Genomic DNA, 19,751 nt, shown 5'->3' with positions numbered 1-19,751 from the left:
GTAATGCACCCAAAGGTCTCATAAAGAGGATCAGGGTCTGCATGGCAAGGAAAAGAAGAGAGTGGGTTGCCTATACCGTGCCCTCTGCGGCTGGCTCGATTCCACCTAACATTGTTGCAGCCTCAAAAAGTGCACCTGGTGACTCTACTTTGCGCACAGAGGCCCTGCAGCGGAAGTGTCCTTGCAATGTGGAATGAGGTGGAGTGGGAGCTGAGACAAAATAGCACAGCATGAAGGGTAGTGTAAGCCCAAAGGTCATCAGGTGAATGTTAAATGGTATGTAATCCTTTATTCATTTTACAGTTTCATATTGTGCCAAACTGCTCCAAGGGTATCGGAGCACAGAACATTTATAAAATAAAAATCCCTAGCTACTGCAACTGCAAAGCACGAAAAGGGAAACACGTCATTGTTGTTTTGGAAATAGGAAGGCTGCCCGTGTGTTACGCAAACAGATAGCCAGATGCAAATTAGGAGGAAGAGAGTTTCCAAATCAGCAGAGAGCCACAGAGAAAGATTGTGAGCTGGTCCTGTTTGTCTCACTGGCCATGAATGTATGCATACAGAATGTTGGTGTATGGATGCCAGATCAGGGGAATGTTGAGTGAGTGTGATGCATGAGTGTTCCATGAATGTCAGTTGGGAGCCTGAGCTGGATTTATGAGGATGGCCGGTGGGTGTCTCCTGTGTCACCAGATGTCTACCTTAATATACTTCCCATGAACTATGTAAATACCCCACAAGTAGCTGGAGTTCTGTACATATGTACTTATGTACAATAAAGCCACCTGGAATACATCATGGCTCCACAGCTGGTCTGTGAGTGGACTGTCACATCAATGGAGGGTATTTCCAACAAAGTCCTGGGTTGGAAACTTTGGGAATATTCTGACGCAGGAGGTCTTAACTTCTAGTGGGTCTTGACTCTTTTGCGACCTGCAGTTTATCTACAGCGCTTTATATGCTAAACAGCACCGTCTGATTTTAATATGGGCTATCAACGGGAGTCAATGGGGGTCATTACGAGTACGGCGGTAGGGGGTTAACGGCACCGGTAACGATGCCGATGCCGTTAACCCCCTACTGCCGCATTCCAAGGTCCCTTAGCAGGTCCCGCTAAGGTCAGCTGGTAAAACCAGCCATCCTTAGCGGAAGCTGCTACGGGACCAGGGAGCTAATAACGGGCTCGTAACTTACGGGCCCGTTATTGGCTCCTTCTCCATTCCCATTGAGCCCTATGGGGGCTCGAATGGAAATGGGGAATGGTTTTCAGAATGGGGCCTTACCGGGTCCTCCAAGGTTGGAATTACCCGGTAAGTCCCCATTCTGAGAACCCGGACATGGGTTTGGAAGCAGTCATGGTGCTAAATAAGACTAATGTGGTCGAACTTCCTTTATACAAAGTGAGGTCAACACCTCATGCCAAGAGCAGAGTCGGCCCTGTTGAGCCGACCGATGGCTTGCACACAGATCTCTGCCGGAGGTGCTTAACCACCTGAGCTGGATTACCCGCTTATTTTGAATGCACCCTGATACAAGTATTCTAAGACAGAAGAAATATTCAGTCAGGTCCCGTCCTGGACTTTCATGACTAAATATGGCGTTCTGATTTAAAAACCTAAGAACTTACATTCTTGAGGCCATCCAGCAGTGAAAAGGTTAACTTGTACTTGTGCTTCTTCGCTCCAGAAGCTTCTTCAATGTCCTGAAAAAAGAAGAGAACTAAAAATGAGCTTCCTTTGCATGGGTGTCAGCTTAAATAGATCAAGCACAGTAAAACAGCATTTCACAACATCATTTATGAATATTTTAAGGAAAATCCTAAAAAGGATCTAAGTAATTCTGGAAGTCCATTCTCACAGTTGAGTCCTAGGTCATTACTTGCCGGTTAGATCATGTGTCCATGAAGTACTGACCTAAAACAAGCATGTGCCTGGAAAGTTGTCCAATGCTAGTGCCATATGTTGATCACAGGGAATTTTACATTCTGGAAATGAAGGAAATATTTTTGCCATTGTTGTGGAAAAAGCCATGACATTTCTCCCTTCTGCATGCACCCCTCAAACTCTGAACTAAACACAACCAGACCTCTACAGCACAACAATCTGCAGGCTCTTCGCAACAGCACAACGAAACACACCACACATAGTATCGCCCCAACACCCCATGGAGGCTACCAACCGAAAAACACACCTACGCTCAGTGAACGGTTTCATCGAACAAAAACTGCCAACGGCACCTCACAGCTCTCTTGCTCTTTTTCCCGCTCAGCCCTACTAACGTACCTTGCATCCCACCATGCTTTACAGATCTGCCAGAGTGCCAAGAGACCAAGCAGGTGGCAACAGTGCGCGTATAAGAACTGTTAACATATTTCTCGGGAATATAGCACAGGGGCAACGTGCTCGTCTTGGAAGCAAGACGACACGGAGCACCACAGGCTCGAGCCCCAGGTCCACGCTTAGAAACCTCTGGGTATTAAGCGCGTTATAAATAACATAACATATTTATGTATTATTTATTTCTTTGCATTCGTTCATAGAACTTTCACAAATACACAAAACACACAATTATACAACCATAAATAGAATAAATATAAAACACTAAAAGAAGAAAAGGAAAGAACCTTGACAATCTTCTTATACATCTCCGATCCTTACTTGTTAAAATCTTCTCAATTTGGCACCATAGCCCATTAAGTGCAATGTGCAAGGTTTCAGAGTCAGTGTTTATACAATAATTCCAACACTCTGGGGTTTTGATGGCATCATACCTACTCACATAGGCTCCCAAAGTACACATGCACATAGTACCAAGGTTCACGCTTTGAGTAAGAACGTGCCTAGCCATGTGCAGTTGGCTAGTCAGGCCGCCTATGCGACAGAATCGTCTTTCAATCTGGAGGTTGCAGTATACACCCTGTGTCACCAGCAATGGAAGCTGGTTTATCCAGAGTCGAAGCATCAACTGTCACACCGCAGGACTTGAGCTCAAAAGTAAATATGACTGTGCTTAAGGTAACTATGCGTAACATTGGCTACGTATTTATAATTATGCAATGTGGACAAATGGGTGTAATTCTTTATCCAATCTGATCGCTGCACTTGTCAGTCCGTGCCCCTTTCAGAATTAGGGAACTAGTCTATCCTCCTAAAACCGTAAATATTTAACTCTGCATAGTTATATCCCTTCCCTCTTGTGTCCGGCTCAGATGCATAACCACTTCCAATCAGATTCAATAACAGGCATTTTGGTTTTGATTCAGAATGTACAAAGCCCCACTCCTGATCAACACCTGCCTACTTAGTGATACTAAGCCTAGTTCAAGTCTGAGATACTCCATGGAGGTGGAAGAAGATAAATTCAACAGGCTACGCCAAAAGAAACCCTCCGATACGTTAAGTCACGTCAAATCCTGCATAGTCAAGGCCTCTGATGCATATAAAATTGCAGGGCAAAAGCATTGCTTGTACAGCATGATAATTCCTTCCATGGAGTATCCAGCTGTGTGCTTTGCAAATTTGCTTATGAGGTACGTCAATTGGCAGACCTTCTGTTTTTTCACATCCTTGACGTTAGAATAGTCAAAGCAGGCAGCCATATCCATCCCCTGATAGAGGTAGCTGGCCACATAGGCAATAGTGCCAGCCAAGGGACTCAGTGCCACATGGTTTACTCGTTTCCCCGAGGCCAACATGCATTTGGTTATACTCATATTTATCGGTAGGCCATTTTCGGACAAATACTTAAGGAGTTTGTTGCACATATCTTTCACCCCCCCCCCCCCAATAGTGTGGTCAAATACAACCAAATCATCGGCATACAGCATGCTGGAGAATGGTGAATTTCAAATTTTTGGTGAACAATGTGCTTTTAGCGATAATCAAAGGGGGAAGACCTGCCAAATAAAGGTTAAACAACATGGAGGCCAGCACACACCCTTGCTTGACTGCCAAGTTAACCAACACTGCGGCAGATAGCATTCTCTCCTCTTTCAACTTCACTCTCACTCCAGTATTCAGATGTAGTTGCCTTAATATGGACAGTAACCACGCCGAGCACTCCTGTCCCTCCAATTTATGCCAGTGTGTTACGAACCACTGTATCGAAGGCAGCACAAAGGTCCACGTAAACTACATATAACACCAGACTCCCCCCCTAGTGACTGCCCCTTGTATGAGTCTTTCTAGCAGTCTAATATTATGGGCGCTAGATGAACCAGGACGAAAGTCAGTCTGGAGAGTGTACAATATGTTGTTCTCCGCCACCCATGCTTGAAGCACAGTTAAGGCAAACGAGGCAAATTATTTGCCGGTAACGTCTAATAGAGAGAGGAGTCTGTAGTTCTCGGGAGATGGCCTATCCCCTTCTTTATATACTGAGATGAGAATGGCCCGTTTCTATGATACCGGCCCCACTCCGGTCATAGACACTTTATCGAATAGAATGTTTAGGATCCCTGCCCAACCACTAGGATTACTTTTCAGGACCATACTCAAAATGCCGGTGGGCCCAGGTGCTCTAAAGTTTTTTAGGTTTATTATAGATACCTCTATCTCATTCAAGGAAGCCATCAAATACCAAATCTCACCTCCATAGTCCACTTCATGTGGTACCTGATCGACTACGTCTCTAGCTTTGAAATAATTTAGCCATTCACCTCCACTAATGGGGTTGACTATTTTTGTTGTCTTATTACCTTTCACCGTTGGTAGCGTTTGCCATATGGTACAAGATTCCCCTCTCCTCAGGGCTCTGACCCTCTGTTGCCACTGTGCGTTTTTTACCTACCACTGCCATCTTCTCAACCAATTCCTATAGTTTTGCTTTACCTTTTTACTGAGCTACCCCCAAAGACCCTGGCTTTATGTATCTGCCTTAGCTTCCTCCTCATATGCCTTTTTGTGTCCCATATAGCAATATCAAAGACGCATGAGTGCTTTTTTGCATCTATGGCCAAAGGTCTCTGTGACACTGTGCCAGACTCGGATGCTAACTGTTTCAGCCATGCTTCGATATCGTTCACAAGACCGAGGGTTAAAAAAGTAAAATCACTACCAGCTAAATACGAGGAGACGACAGTGATTTTGTTAATGCTGGCAGGTGTCCAACATAGTCGATTTTCCGAATGGTTTATATCAATTCCGCTAACTCTCCTGGGACAACTAGCACCCTCATGCCCTTTCATCGTTAGAACTAGTAATCTATGATCAATAAACTCCATTGGAAGAGCGTGCATTTTGACCACTTCCAAAGAAATAGTCCAACGTTGCCCTCTTAGGGGCCATATTCCAGGTGAATTGTCACCCATAGTTCTACCATTCAATAGCGTTAAGTCCCAAACCTTCAGAAAAGATACCCAACATAACATGCACAATGCTGTAGCAGCCTGCTGGTGCCAAAATCCACATGTAGTTCACCATAAATGGATTGGTGAAAATGCTTAAACCAATGCTGCTTAACCACTGGATACGAGGTATGGAAATGGTCCCTGATGGTGGTTCTTGACATCCTACAGATCCCGCCGGATTTACAAATAGCATCACCAAAGTCCTCCTAAATCTATCTGTAGCCTTCGATATGGTGCACTATTTTACATTATTAAATAGACTTGAGTCCCTGGGTGTAACAGGCTACAGTAGAATGCCTCCTTTCTGAGGGACAGGTCTTCAGCCATCCCTTTCCCTCCCTTTAAATGAGAGGTCTGACCTCTGACATGCAGATTTCCACAGGGGTCAGCTCGGCACACCCTACTTTTTAACACATACATTTTTCCTTTGATGGCACTAATCAGGATGCCATAGAACCGTATGACTAATCAATTTCATCGAACATGTAGTTAAACTCCCTTAACACAAATCATTAATCTCATCAACTGCAGCCTTACTTATTGGCCATCAAATGTGGGATGAACTGAATTGCCTTAAATTTAACGCACAAAACCTGAATTTTCGGTGTTGGGCTCTGACCCTAATGCAAGGTATTCCTCTGTTTGTCCCACAGAGTTGGGTACACATTTCATCCTTTCTAAACAGTCAGGGAACTAAGAAGTCATGTTCCACAACAATTTGTCACTACATCTTCAGATGTCCCCATTGGTACAATCTAGTTTTTGGAACCTTCGAGGATTAACGATGATCCTCCCTTTTCTTGAGCAAAAACAAATAATATTGGTAATAGCAGTTATCACTATTTTCGAGATTTGACTATGCCAACAGTCTATATTTAGGTACGTCTACCTTTTCCTTTGGCCTCAATAGTCACAGAATGTGACAGCCCGATTAATCGCTGGTACAATGTAAAGAGTGCTATTACTCCCATGCTTTGCACTCTACATTGGTTCAAGGGTCAACATTAAAATCTTGTGTATGACACACCATGCTTACTATGGAGCCGGACCAACTACATCTGTACCCTCCAAACAGAACTCCCAGGTCTGCAAAAGATCTTAGAATAATCACAGCAAGATGCAACAAAACTCGAATTGGAGACAGACTCTTCGGCTTCCTGGCCCTTTGTCTTTGGAATTCAATTCCCACATCACTCAGGGAGATGTATTTCACTGGGCAGACTCAAAAGGAAACTCAAAACATCTATTCATCCTGCTATTTGGCTTCTAAACTATAATTTCTAAATGCTGTAACATGCTGCTCTTTCAGGCAACCCAACTTCCAGTGCTGAGAAGCCACTCACCCGAGGAAGTGCGCTGAGCCAATCGGGTGGCTGAAAAATGTGGGCAGTACACTGTGTGTTCTTGCCTGTATTTCCAGCCACCCAAGGCCCTTTCCTTGGTGGTGCCATTTTGATTGTGAGGAGGCAACAGGGGGCCTCTCACTGTTGCCTCCCGATACCTCTACCCTCCACGCACCGCTCCGAGACATCACGCACCCTTCCCCCACCCTGCTCTTTCCTTCCCCACTTACCTCTTTATTTATTCATTTATTTACATTTTTATAATAACGCGCCACACACCCGTAGGTCTCAGAGCGCACACAAATCACAGACAAAAAGCTGGATCAGAATGAGAGCAAGGAGGAGAAGTTCAGTTTATGCAACATTGAAAAGGTGAGTCTTAACTTTTTTCTTGAAGTCCGACAGAGAAACTGTCTTTCTCAAGTCGGGTGGGAGTGCATTCCAAAGGGGCCTAGACATTGATTGAGATACTGCAAAACCCTTTCAGTTTGAATTTAGGTTGTTGGAGGCTTGTCTGATCAGCTCATCGAAGCGAGCGGCCGTGTTGGTAGACCCTGGTGCGTTCACAAAGATAAGAAGGGGCCTGAAGATTCAGGCATTTGTGAATCAGCATTAGAGCCTTGTGAGCAACACGATGTTTCAGAGGAAGCCAATGGAGCTCCCTCCTAGTATGAGTGATGTGAACCCGTCTCGCTAGACACTTCACGGCCCGGACTGGCTCATTCTGAATCACCTGGAATGCTTTGCCTGGGAAGTACCCATAAACTATTACAATAATCCAGGTGTGAGTTGACCAATGCTGATGCAAGGAGGGACATATTCCCAGGAGTCAGGAATGGACAGATGTGGCTGAGAAGTTTATTAATATAGCCACAAGATGTCCAGGAGGAGGTAAACTCGACATCGAGCATAACCCCTAGGGTCTTAACACTTTTTGCCACTGGTATGATGGAGCCAGCTATGTTAAAACTTTGGAAGGCTGCGGGTCGTTTTTTCAGCCGAGGCCCCGTGGCAACAATCAGGTGCTCAGTCTTGTCTTTGTTCAAAACCAGCGCATTGGTTGCCACCCAGGTCTGGATGGTGCCATAGACCATATTGCTGGTTGCTGTGTCTTGTGTGGATACCCGAGAGCTTCAGGACAACCTGGGTGTCGTCAGCATAGTTAGCATACTGTACATCCAGGTCACCGAGAAGTGCCAGGAAAGGCAGGATATAAATGTTAAAAAGAGTCGGGTAGATACAGGATCCCTGTGGTATACCACAGGAGTTAGCCTCCGTGGTGGATCCTGCATCGCCCACCACGATCCTAGCATTGCGGGGTCCCAAAAAGGATGCAACCCATCGAACAGCCACATTGGAGCATCATGCCACCTCTTGCAGCCTAGTAACAAGGAGAGAGTGATCCACGAGATCAAAGGCAGCGGAGAGGTGAAGCAGCATGAGGAGGGCAGCGTGGCATTTGTCCACAATGAGGGAGAGGGTGGATTTCATATCGAGAAGAGAGGTCTCAGTGCCATGTCTTGCTCGGAAGCCAGACTGGTGTGAGCCGAGAATATTGTTTATCTCAATATGGCTCTGGAATTGTAAAACGGCTGCTCAGTCCAACACTTTAAGCAAAAAGGGAACATTTGTGATGGGGCGATAATTCACAGCTTTGAATGGATCCAAGCTGCTCTTCTTGAGAAGTGGCGTAATCGAGGCCTCCTTCAAAAACGGAGGTACCTGGCCTTCGGAGAAAGATAGGTTCATCAACTTGATAACCCAAGGGACTAAGATGTCTGAGCAGTCTTTAAACACCCTTGAGGGACAGATGTCCCCATGACAGACGGTAGGTTTCAAAGAATTTATAATCTGAGAAACGTCATTCTCAGAACAAGGGGAGAAGGTGAACTCATTGATTTTAAGGGCTCGGGTGGGCCTAGGATTAGACCCGGAGATGGGCATGTCCACCCCCGTAAGTGGAATAGCCTTCCTATCAGCACAGGTAGCCTCCTGATGTTTAAGAATGTTTTGCTTAAAATCCTTGTGGATGGCCTGACACCACTTTGAATGCTTAGTAGGGGTTGGTCCCACGACTGTCTTGCCATCGAATTCCTTCAGGATTGTAAAAAGCACTTTAGAGCTAGACTTAGCCTGAGAAATCCTGTTATTGAAGGTAGTGGTTTTAGCAGCCATGATACCTGCCTTTGGCTGTTGTGCTGCTTGTTTGTACAAGGCCAATGTAGAAAGCAAAGGAGATTTACGGCATTTTCTTTCTGCTACCCTTTTAGAGTGTTTCCAATCAAGAATATCCGGTTTCAACCAGGAGTTCTTGATGGAAGCTGGTTGAATTACTCTGGTATGAAGCTGGGCGAGAAGATTGACGGCTTTGTTCAAAGTAACCACAAGAAAAAAGGCCAGGTCATAGGCCTTATCAAATTGTTCGAGCCCAGTGAGCTTGCTTTTAAGGATGGGTGATACATTCTCAGGAACAACTTTTTTTTAGGTTTCTTGAGGTCATTGTAAAATTAGGAATGGCATTAATCCTCAGAGGGGGGCAGGAGGGTGAACAAGTGAGGGCACAGGGAAGTGATCAGACCAAGGACATGCTCGAACAGAGATGTCAGACATCGACAAGCAGTGTGAGAGGATCCAATAAAGAGTGTGTCCAGAGATGTGCGTTGATTTGCTCACCGCTTGTGAGTACCCTATGAAGCCTAAAGCTGTTAACAAAGAAGAGGCCGTATTTGTCCGAGGGATCATCTGCCCAAAGGTTGCAATCGCCAAGGACAATAATGAGGGTACTGGCTTTAGTGAGATTGTTTAAAAAGCTGATGAATTGTTCCTCAAAAGAGGACCTAGCTCTAGGTGGTCGATACAGCGCAAGTATAGTAAGGGATACTTTATGGTTCATTTGAACTTTTATCACCAAACACTCACAATTGTCGGGCGCCATGCAACAGGTCACGTGACAGTCCGGGAGTCTGTTACAAAAAATGTCAACTCCCCCACCATTTTTGCCTTGCCGGTCGCTCCACAGTAGGTTATACTGTGATGAGGATGCCAGGGTGGCCTCTGAGGGGATGGACTCATTGAGCCAGTATTAGTTAATCAACAGAAAGTCAGGTGCCTCATGGGACAGAAGATCCTCTATTTTGACTCTGTGTAGCAGGAGGGATCTGGTGTTAACAAAGGAAAAGCGTAGCAAGCCGTCCTGTGAAAACTGTCCTGGCTTGTCTGCTGTGAATGGAGAGTGACCAGTAGCATGCACCCAATGGGGCTGTCCTCCCGGGCTGCTAGTCATATTAAGTGCGCGGGATGCAAGGGGAGAAACCACCAGTGTGAATCGTGTATAGGCATGGGGCCATTAGTACAGGTACTCATGTAAGCCTAGTTTAACAGGAATGGTACAAAGAAAAGAGTAGTACCTGTACGGATGACCAGCGAGCCCCCGCAGCCCGAGCTCCCGCAGCCCGAGCTCCTGCAGCCCGGGCTCCTGGAGCCCCAGAGCTCCCCAGATGCTAACTGGCAAAAACCGGCCTGGCTAACGTGCCGCCAAAGGAGTTAAGTTGCAGCTAAGCCACTTGGGCAGCTCGCGATTGGCAGAGAGCAGCTAAGGATATAACAAAACCGGCTGCAAGGATACAAATTTCCAAAAAAGCATCTGACTAAGCTGACTACGAAGTTCAATCTAGCTGTGCTAACTGAAATATTTCAATATATGCCTGCTGGATTGAAGCTTTGAGCTCTGGTCCCGGCAATCCATTCTGCCTGCATGGCGGCGTCCATCTTTTCTTTTTTTTTTAACAGGAGATAGGGCCTCTCCTGAAAGATAAAATATGACCCCAGATCACTGACCAGGACACCAGCCATGGCAGGCGTCATACAGGAGTTCGAGGTTCTGCCCTGTGCCTCATGTTTAGGTCCAGAATGGTCACTGTGTATCAAACAACCACTTTTCTGATTGTCTTGCTACACTGTGGGTTGAACACCTTGAAATGTTCTTTGCCATCATCAAAGAGATGGATGATGATGCAAAGAAATATTCCTTACTGTTCTAAGCGGGGATCAACGCACATAAGCTCGTCAAAGCGTTCACGCCCTTAGACAATGCATATAATGCCACAAAGCGCATTCTGGTAGACGAGTTCAATCCTCAAGCCAAAGCAGACTGAGAAACGGCATAGAGCCTACAGACGCCCGCCACACCCAGCTACAACACCATGCCTCGATAGGCACACGGCTAGATGAGATGGACGAAACAAGTTCAGCAGGCAAATACTGTGAGAATCGGGCCTTCAATTCCAGTGCATCCTAGAGCTGGCCCACTCCTACAACAGAGAAACAAGCCTTGGAGGGATAAAGGAGGGATCAGAGGTGAATGCATAAGGGAACTGGTGATGGAGGTTTAGAAGGAAAGTGGAGGGATGAATACAGTAGAAGGTTTGCTGTCAGAGGGGCATGAACTGTGCATATCCCAACACCTCATTAACAACAGTAAGGACCTGCATACAGGCTGGATTTTTGTCTTAAGCAGTGCACAGAGCCTATTCCTGAGGTGCACTTCAACACAACTTCAATGCGCTTTTCTAGTTATGCAAACAAGCAAAAGAGACGGAATGTTATGGGGATGACAGCCTTCCCTTTGCCTTCTCTGCTTCCTCGCTCATTCCCGACTGTCTATACGCGATTCAGGATTGGTGCACCTCCAACGATCTCTGCCCTAATGTCAGTAAGACTGAGATCCTTCTCATTGGGACCCCTGCTCCCACTTTCACTCTCTCACTCTGGCTGCCCTCCTTGGGCCCTCTACCCTCGCGTTCCTGTAAGGCAAAAAGCCTTGGTGTCATCTTCCACTCCACCCTCTTCTTCTCTCCTCACATCTCGGACCTTGCTAAGAAGGCCCATTTCCAGCTGCACCTCCTCAGAGGTATTCCACCTTTTCTCACCTTCCCCCAGAAGCTCGCTGGCTACAGAGCCATGGTTCTCTCCAGGTCGGACTACTGCAGCAGCCTCTTTCTCAGTTTGCCTAACTCTACTCTTCGCCCCCTGCAACTAATCCAGAACAGGACTGCAAGATTTTTTCTTGGCCTCAAGCCCAGGGACCGCATCTCTCCAGCCAGGAAATCTCACCACTGGCTCCTGGTGGCTGCAAGGATCAAGTCCAAGACCCTCTGCATCGTCCACAAGGCTTTCTGGGGCCTGGGCCCTCATTATATCCAACTCTCTCTACCTAAATATCTCCCTTATGGAGCCCTTTGCTCAGCTACTGATAACTCTCTGAGGTTCAGATGCTTCCCCAAGAAGAGAGTGGGGGGTAGATCTCTCTCCTCTGCAGGTGTCTCCCTCTGTAACGGCCTCCCAGTCCCTCTCAGACTTGAGTCGGACCACCTGAAGTTCTGGAAGCGTCTCAAGACCTGCCTTTTCTCCTCTGCCCTCTCTCTCTCTCTCGCTTCATTGATAACTTACCTGTCTGCTGCACTGACTGGCTGCTTGGTACCCTCAGATTCTCACTGGGTACCAGGCTCCTCCATGACCAGTCCTCCTTGCACTGCCTCCTTAGGGGCTGTAACTGTAACCCCTACAGCCTCCCTGCCTCCTTGCACTTACCCAGGGCCACGCTGCCCAGGCTGCACTTACTCAAAGCCATGTTGCCCTGATCGCATTTCCCCCCTCGGTTCCCCCTGCACTTCTCGTCACACTTGCACGATCTAAATGTCACAAGGCCTAGTAGGATCGGTTGTCTTGTCTTCCCTCTGTCTCCCCCTTCCTTGTCTTGTGGAGCCTAGAAACACATGTGTACAGGCGCATTATGAATATTATATCATATCATCCATTGAAATTCTGATCTTCATCCTAGACGATCTACATCAGGCGACCACATGTAAAGTTGCGGAGTTCCTTCAGGAAGCATGGACTCTGAGAAAGATGATGGTGTTGGAGAATTAGCCAGCCCCACGGAAAGTCAAGGAATCGGGACTGCAGAGGACGGAAAGCTGGCGCTGACCACACGGAAGATAAGAAGTCCCGATAGAAACAGGAGGTGGGAGGGTGAGGCAGAAGCCTCATTCCGTCGTACGATATGGCACTGTCTGCGATTGCAGCAATTATTGGAATGCCGTAGTGATTAAGATTAAAGGATAGAGGGGGCACCATTGCTGTGCCTATTGGGACAATTCCCTGGCGTAAAACAATGAAATAACTAAATAACATGGTTGACTTGTCCCTAATATTGTCAAAGGACGCATAGCTATGGGTTGGTATAACCTGATAGGTCCCACTTTACTAGACTGGTTGAGGAATTTCCTAAATCGGCAAGAGCGGAGTAAGCAGAGTTGATCAGAATCTATGCTATGTACATACATGTTGAACAGAACGGAATGGCCGATATTATTAGATGGACTGTTGTAACCTTCGGATGACAAGACCCTATGAGGTTCTCTTCATGACATTGTTTGTAGCCAGCCAAGTTATTAGATGAAGCAGCTAGGATAACCGCTAAGGGGTTTGATAAACATGCTCATTTAGTGCGGTCTGGGTATACCGTATACATGTATGACCTGCAGGTCTATTTGGGTGGGTGGGGGTAGTAATGTGTTGTGAGGAGTTGGGAGGGAATTCAACACGTTTTGGCTCTTTTTGGGGTTTCTTATGAGAAAATGATCGGACAATTGATAAGAATACAGATGTCATTGATGTTTAAAACAGGAGATAGTTGACCAGCTATATTCTTGCCTGAATACTCTGACTTTTCTTTCCCGCTTTTGCTCAGTTTCTCTCTCTGATTCCTTGCTCTATCGTTGCCCCACAGATGTAAACTTCCAGTATTTCGGCCTAGGGACCTGTTTTAAATTTTAGTTTTTGCCTTTTACATTTTTATATCTTTTTTATCTATCTGTAAAGATCAGGTCTGAGAGGCGTTTTCAGAAAATGCCTAATGAATAAAAGAATGAGTACAGCTGTATCAAAATGCCAGTGGCATCCATGCAATATCAATGGGGTAAATTCCTGCTTCTCAGTGGACCCTCAGGTTATCTTACAGTTTTGATGATCTTAAGACACATGATTCCCACAATGCTGTTCTGTGATTGTAGCTGTTCTACCTCTGTCTCAAAGTGCTGTGCATTATAATATGGGGGAGGGGCTTTCCCACTTCATGGTAGTAAAGACTTCAGTGCAGTGGTTGATGGACGTGAGGGGACCTCCTCCATATGTGCCCTTAGGGGGCAGGCAAAGAAACATGTGTTTCCCTAGGAAATTAACAAGCATGAGCTTCAACTCTGAAGCCAAGTCCCTCAAACTCAGGGCGGCAAACCATAGAGTCTCATTTCGAGGAGGGCGGTAAGGGTATAACAGCGCTGGTAAAGGTGCAGGATCCTTTAACCCCTTACCACCCTATTACGAGGTCTGCTCGCGGGACCCGCTAAGGACGCCTGGTTTTACCAGGCGTCCTTAGCGGGTCCCGCGAGCAGCCCAGCATGCTAACAACGGGCCCGTCATTAACAGACCCATTGTTAGCATGCTCCCCATTCCCATTGAGCCCTATGGGGGCTCAAATGGGGATGTACCGGGTTCGGGTTCCCTGAATGGGGAAATACCGGGCCCTCCAAGGTTGGAATGGCCCGGTACTTCCCCATTCAGGGAACCTGGACCCGGTACCCGGAACGGAGGTAGCCATGCCGCAAAAAGCGGCATGGTTACCTCCTTCCTCGTAATGAGGCCCATAGTCTCTGTGTTCTATGCAGCCACTCTAGGTCTGGCTCTCTGATTCTGCCTCTTTTCCACAATTATCTGGGTGCAGCTTGGCTCTCTCTCTTCTATTTCTGCGGGCTGGCTTAGGCTCTTGATCATACCATCTCTTCTTCTGCCTAGATGAGCGTGCCAGCTTCCCACACATTGCAATAATCCAGGTCTGTGGCATGGGGGACAAATGCCTACACTGCAGGGATCTGTGTTTGACCTCATGATCAACGACCCCCAGCAGGTCCTCTCGGCTCCGTATTCCTCCTGAGGTTGATCAAATCAGCCCCATTGAGTTGGTTAACAATACAATATGCCCTATGACTCCACAAAATGGCTGCTGGCAGAATCAGAACAGCAACATTCCCAGTAGCTTTCCATGATGTCATTCCAAAGCCACTGCCGGTGCTTCGTAGGAAGCACTTTTCTCAAGGCCTTAATGGAAAAAGACAAAGACTAAATGCTTTACCAGCATTCAAATAATTACAGCTTTATGGCCCCTATTCTAGGTGCATGTAATAGGTATTATGAATTCAATGTATGATACCTTTTACATTAATAGCATTATTCATTGTACAGTTAAGATTGCACAATGGAAAACACTGAATAGACGGCAACTCAATCCCCCTAAAATGGAAATCATATTGCTAGGCCCATAAACGAATGAAAAACCAGAGGCAGTATACCCACGGCCCCACCTGTCTGGCCTACCATCTTCTATGCTTCCAACGTAAAGGATCTTGGCTGTTATTGGCAGTCCGATCTGGGCTGTAATTCCGGAATCAACACCATGGCGCAATCTATGTATTATACCCTTCGAACATTACGACTAGCACTTCCATACCTGGCCCCTATGGATGTCCCAGGAGTGGGTGGCCCTTTGGTGAACTTTAAGCTGGACTATGTAAAGTTGCTAAATATCAGATTCAACGACTACAAGTAGCCCAAAACGCGGCAGTCACGGTCTCGCGGCTTACCCCAGTGTCGAATGATCGAATCTCACTGCACTGGCTATCAGGGACCAACACATTGATATTAAAGTCCTTTGCCTAATGTATAAATATGTAAATGGACTAGCCCCCTCTTATGTTGGTAACAGGATCTCTCTCTCTACCAGCCCACGAGATCCCTTAGATCCAAGGATAATGAATTGGTTAAGATACCTTCATCCCGCTATCATCAAAGAGGGGACAGATGGTTCTCTGTCTACGGACCCAAATTATGGAACTCATTGCCGCAGGAATTGAGGAATATCTCCTCCCTATTGCTGTTTCGTAAAGCATTAAAACCCCACCTTTTCCAATAATCCACCCAGGGCTGCTTTAGTCTAATCCGTGTCATGCCTAGCTTTTAAGATCAACGCCAAAATGCAGTTGAGTCTGCTCAGTGTGTCGTACAAATAACCAATATACAATACAATTTAGGCAACACACAAAGCCTTGTGTATGGATCCCCAGCGCGAAGGAGCCAAGTACATGGGGCAGAGGGGGCAGTTGCCCCAGTATACGGACAGGTGTGTAATTTTGCCGCTGTGGTTAATCTGCATGTAATTGTATGAGGGTGACCAAAAACGAAAGCAAAAAAAAGGATTGGGTGCTGTGCGCTTTTAAATCGCTCTGTGTGACAGGATTTCTGGCTCGTCTCCTCGTGCGCTGAGGCTCAGTGAGGTTTTACAATGATGCCTCTTGCAAAATGAGCAAGTGCGTCTCACTTCAGAGCAGGAAGGCCGCCTCATCAATGGACCACCTGAGCCTTCATTGGGGGGGGTGAAGGGGAAAGGAGAGGGGTGACCAGGCCAAAGCTGTTTGGCAGGTGCAGAAGAAGTAAGGGGGAGGTGGAGATCCAAAAGAAGGATTCTAAGGAAAGACAGCTCAGCAGGTTAGATGACTGTTGCAGAAATGTTATATGTTTAGGCCTGCCTTTGGCTTTTTTCCAATTCTTGCTGCAAAATGTGCTGTAAAATTAGTTGTTTGGACCTGGGCATGGGTACGGCTCCCTCGCTTTGCTTGGTGTGGGAATGTCTGCCCCCCGTAGCAAAAATCAAAAGTTGACACCCAAGCCCCAGCACATGACATTTCAGATAGCACTGAGAGGTATCTCTACAGAACTCAAAGGAACATGGCATTTCTATCCAGCATATGGACTAGGAATGCACCCCAAATGGCTGTGGAGACCACTTCTTAGCATTGTTGTTGTCAGAGAAACACAGACATTGCACTTGGAGACCCGATAAAGATGTCATTTTGGTTACAGCTGGATAAATTCACGTTTTTAAACAAGACACTTGACAATTAGCAAGTTGCTGGTACGTGCCTTGCACCTGCTACCATGAACAAACGTCACTCCTGCGCCTGATTCACATCCATTCACATGAGCATTCAGTGTTCCTTCTCCAGCATGGGATCTTACATGGATTCACATGCTCATGAATACGATTACACAGCAGTACATATACACAACCACAGGAGGTGGCACAGGATCAACAAAGGCAGTACAATAACTCACCTCTGAAACACACTCACTTCAATTAAACAGGTTGCAAAGCACTGCCTGGGCGATACGGGACTCAACCCTGTAATCCCTGTTAATGCAGTAGGATCTGGTGAAGGTGTGAATCGACCTCCACATAGCAGCCATGCAAATGTCCAGCAGGGGAACACCAAACAGGAACGCCGTAGTAGCAGACATGGCTCTGGTGGAATGGGCTCTCAGTCTTCCTGGGAACGTCCTATTTGCAAGCCGGTGGCAATACGTAACACAGCCAGAGAGCCACATGGAAATTGAAGCACTGGAGAGGGCTTTCCCTTGGCCCCAGGCGCAAATATCATAAACAAATGAGAAGTTGTGAGAAAGGTCTTAGTGCGTTGGACAAAGAACTTCAAAGCGCACGCCACATCCAGTGAATGTAAACTCCGTTCTGCAAGAGAGTCAGGATTGGGGAAGAAGACAGGCAGAACTAAAGGCTCATTTAAATGAAAGTCTGACGGAACCTTCATCATAAAGGATAGATTACACAAACGTATCCAAGTTATTTACCCTCCTTGTCTGTAGGGACCATGCATGGAGAGGATGGATTAAGGGACCTTTTCCTCGCAGTAGCAGAAACAACAGAGTCGGGCGAAGGCTGGGAACAGAGACACTTCGAGGCAGAATCCGGGATCCTGTATTTTCTCTCTAGGTAAACTTCATTGGATGAGCTAATAAAGGCGTCTTCATGAACAATAAGCTATCGTCCCATATGTCGTCGAGCAGAGGGATGGATACAACTGATTTCCGAGAGGACTCTAGACTTTGGAAAAGGAAACCCTCCTTCGTCGCTTCAGGGCCAGATTGAACAGTGTTGCTGCACGGTCAACAGTGCATGAAATAAGCCAACCAAATCTGGTGGAGAGTCTCTGGAGGGGAAATCCACATCAGGGGGCTTGCTGTCAGCTGGAATCAGGTCATCAAACTCATCTGTACCTTGGTTACCTTATGAGGTGTCAGTCTCAGGATAAGTGCTCGAGTTTGTGAGGGTAGCCACAGGGATGGAAAACAGCTGAGGCAGAGGTGTAGGCAGATGAGGAGGCACTAAATGTGTCCTCGCTCCTGATGGCTATGGTGGACCTCTAGAGATAGCTGGCCTTGAAGGCAAAGGTGGACTACGAGAGGGAGCAGCCTGGGGAGCTGCTGGAGGCAGACACGTTTGCAGCTCGGACCCCAAGGTGTTTAGGGTAAATATGATGTCCAAGGACTAGTCCCTAGGTGCTGTTCCCATGGGCACCACAGGCAAGGGCCCAGCTGGTTGAGGAGGCCCAGCTGGTTGAGGAGCAGCAGGCAAGGTCACAGCTGGTAAGGTGGTCCGTGGATGCAGAGAGCGATGAGGCAGTTGTGGCTGCGGAGAGCAATGGAGCCTAGGAAGAATGGGGTGAGGAGAATCCTCGATCTCTACCAGGTCAGAGGAGAGAGCCTCTTGGAGCTTGTCATCTGAAAGAGTGCCTGGATACAAAGGTTGTGCAGGTGGTAACACTCTGGGTGAACCCACTGATGACAGGGTGAAGAGCGGGTTTGCTTTGTTTGGCCTTGGGAGACAGGAGAGAGCTGGCGGCATCTCCTTGTCCACACTCACAACCCAGGGGAAGGAGGCGATGACAGGGGCCGGTGGTGTCGTCGACGGAGCCAAAGATGGGCTGGCTCAGGGCAGCCGTGGAGGAAGAGCAACTTTGTGGACTGTTACTGTAGTTGTCGATGATGTCGTTGTTGAGGTTGTTGTTGCTGCCGTCAACGGGACAGCCATTGATGCAGTGGAGGCCGTCGACGGGACGGTAGACGGAGGAGCCAGACAAAGATTTTGGTCGATGAGCTGGTGACGATGACCTGGTCGGTAATTCTGAAGGAGACTTCAGCTTCGATCACGAAATGTGAACATAGACGTGACCCTTGGGATGGCTGACCATAGACAGTCCTCTGACCTGTCGCCAGTGCACAACTCGTTGGTGGAGAGGTTGTTGATGTGCACCATTTTTCCAATGATGAGGCAGCAAATTTGTGGAGGTGGACCCTGCCGTCGTAGACAGAACTTTGGGAGCCGTCAATGGTGACAAAACTGGAGAGCAGGACTTCTTGTCCTTTTTAGGTCTCTTACCTCACGAAGTGTCCTCAGCTGATCTCAACCTCTTAAAAGAGGGAGAGCGCTCAATGGATCTACTGACCCAGGCAGAGACATGACTTTGCACTGAGGCTGTATGAGAGGCCTTGGCAACTTCCTCCAGCCAAGTCTCCAACTTTGTGTGACGATCCCGCCGAGGTTTGAACGAGAAGGACTGGCAGATGAAACAGCTGTCCCCATCATGGCCCAGGTGCAAGCAGTAGAGACATTTCCCATGCTGATCATCGACAAAGACTTTCTTCAGGTTGCACTTGGAGCAGGCCCTGAAGAGGCTTTTCTTGCTGGCGCCTGCTATGTCGAGTGGTTAAGGCCCAAATCCAAGTAGAAGGCCTCACTTGAAGAAAAAAGATCCGATGAAGGAATGGATCTTTACCACCTCTGAGTCCATGCCACCAGAGGTCCCACTGCGACCGGTGAGAAAAACGATGGAAAACATTCTAAAAAAAATAGAACAAGAATCGAGATTTTCATGGAGTGAAACCCAAGGACTCTCAACACGAAAACGTGCGATAAAAATCTGAGGAGGACCTCTAGGGGTGGAGCCTTGGAGGACGAATGCCAATGGCTTGGGCAGTATGACCCACAACGACAGCAATAGACTCTATTAGCGAGAAGCAGTGTTTGACTTTAAAGCTAAACTGCTTTTAATATTACAGAGGATTCTCAGCCTGACCGATGGGGAATATTCATG

At 47.1% G+C, this 19,751-nt stretch overlaps 1 protein-coding gene across 1 annotated transcript in view; it reads right to left on the bottom strand.

Moving 5' to 3' along the window:
- The window catches only part of LXN (latexin), a 106,930-nt gene that overhangs the window by 48,183 nt on the left and 38,996 nt on the right, over positions 1–19,751 (bottom strand). The window contains exon 2 of the mRNA XM_069608796.1: positions 1,631–1,705. Coding sequence (XP_069464897.1) covers positions 1,631–1,705 — 75 coding nt within the window. The remainder of the gene's footprint in view (positions 1–1,630; positions 1,706–19,751) is intronic.

The sequence above is a fragment of the Ambystoma mexicanum genome, chromosome 4q (assembly GCF_040938575.1).
Source record: "Ambystoma mexicanum isolate Mex_15411 chromosome 4q, UKY_AmexF1_1, whole genome shotgun sequence".
NCBI classification, from domain to species: Eukaryota; Metazoa; Chordata; class Amphibia; order Caudata; family Ambystomatidae; genus Ambystoma; species Ambystoma mexicanum.
This window is presented reverse-complemented; position numbering and strand designations above follow the sequence as displayed.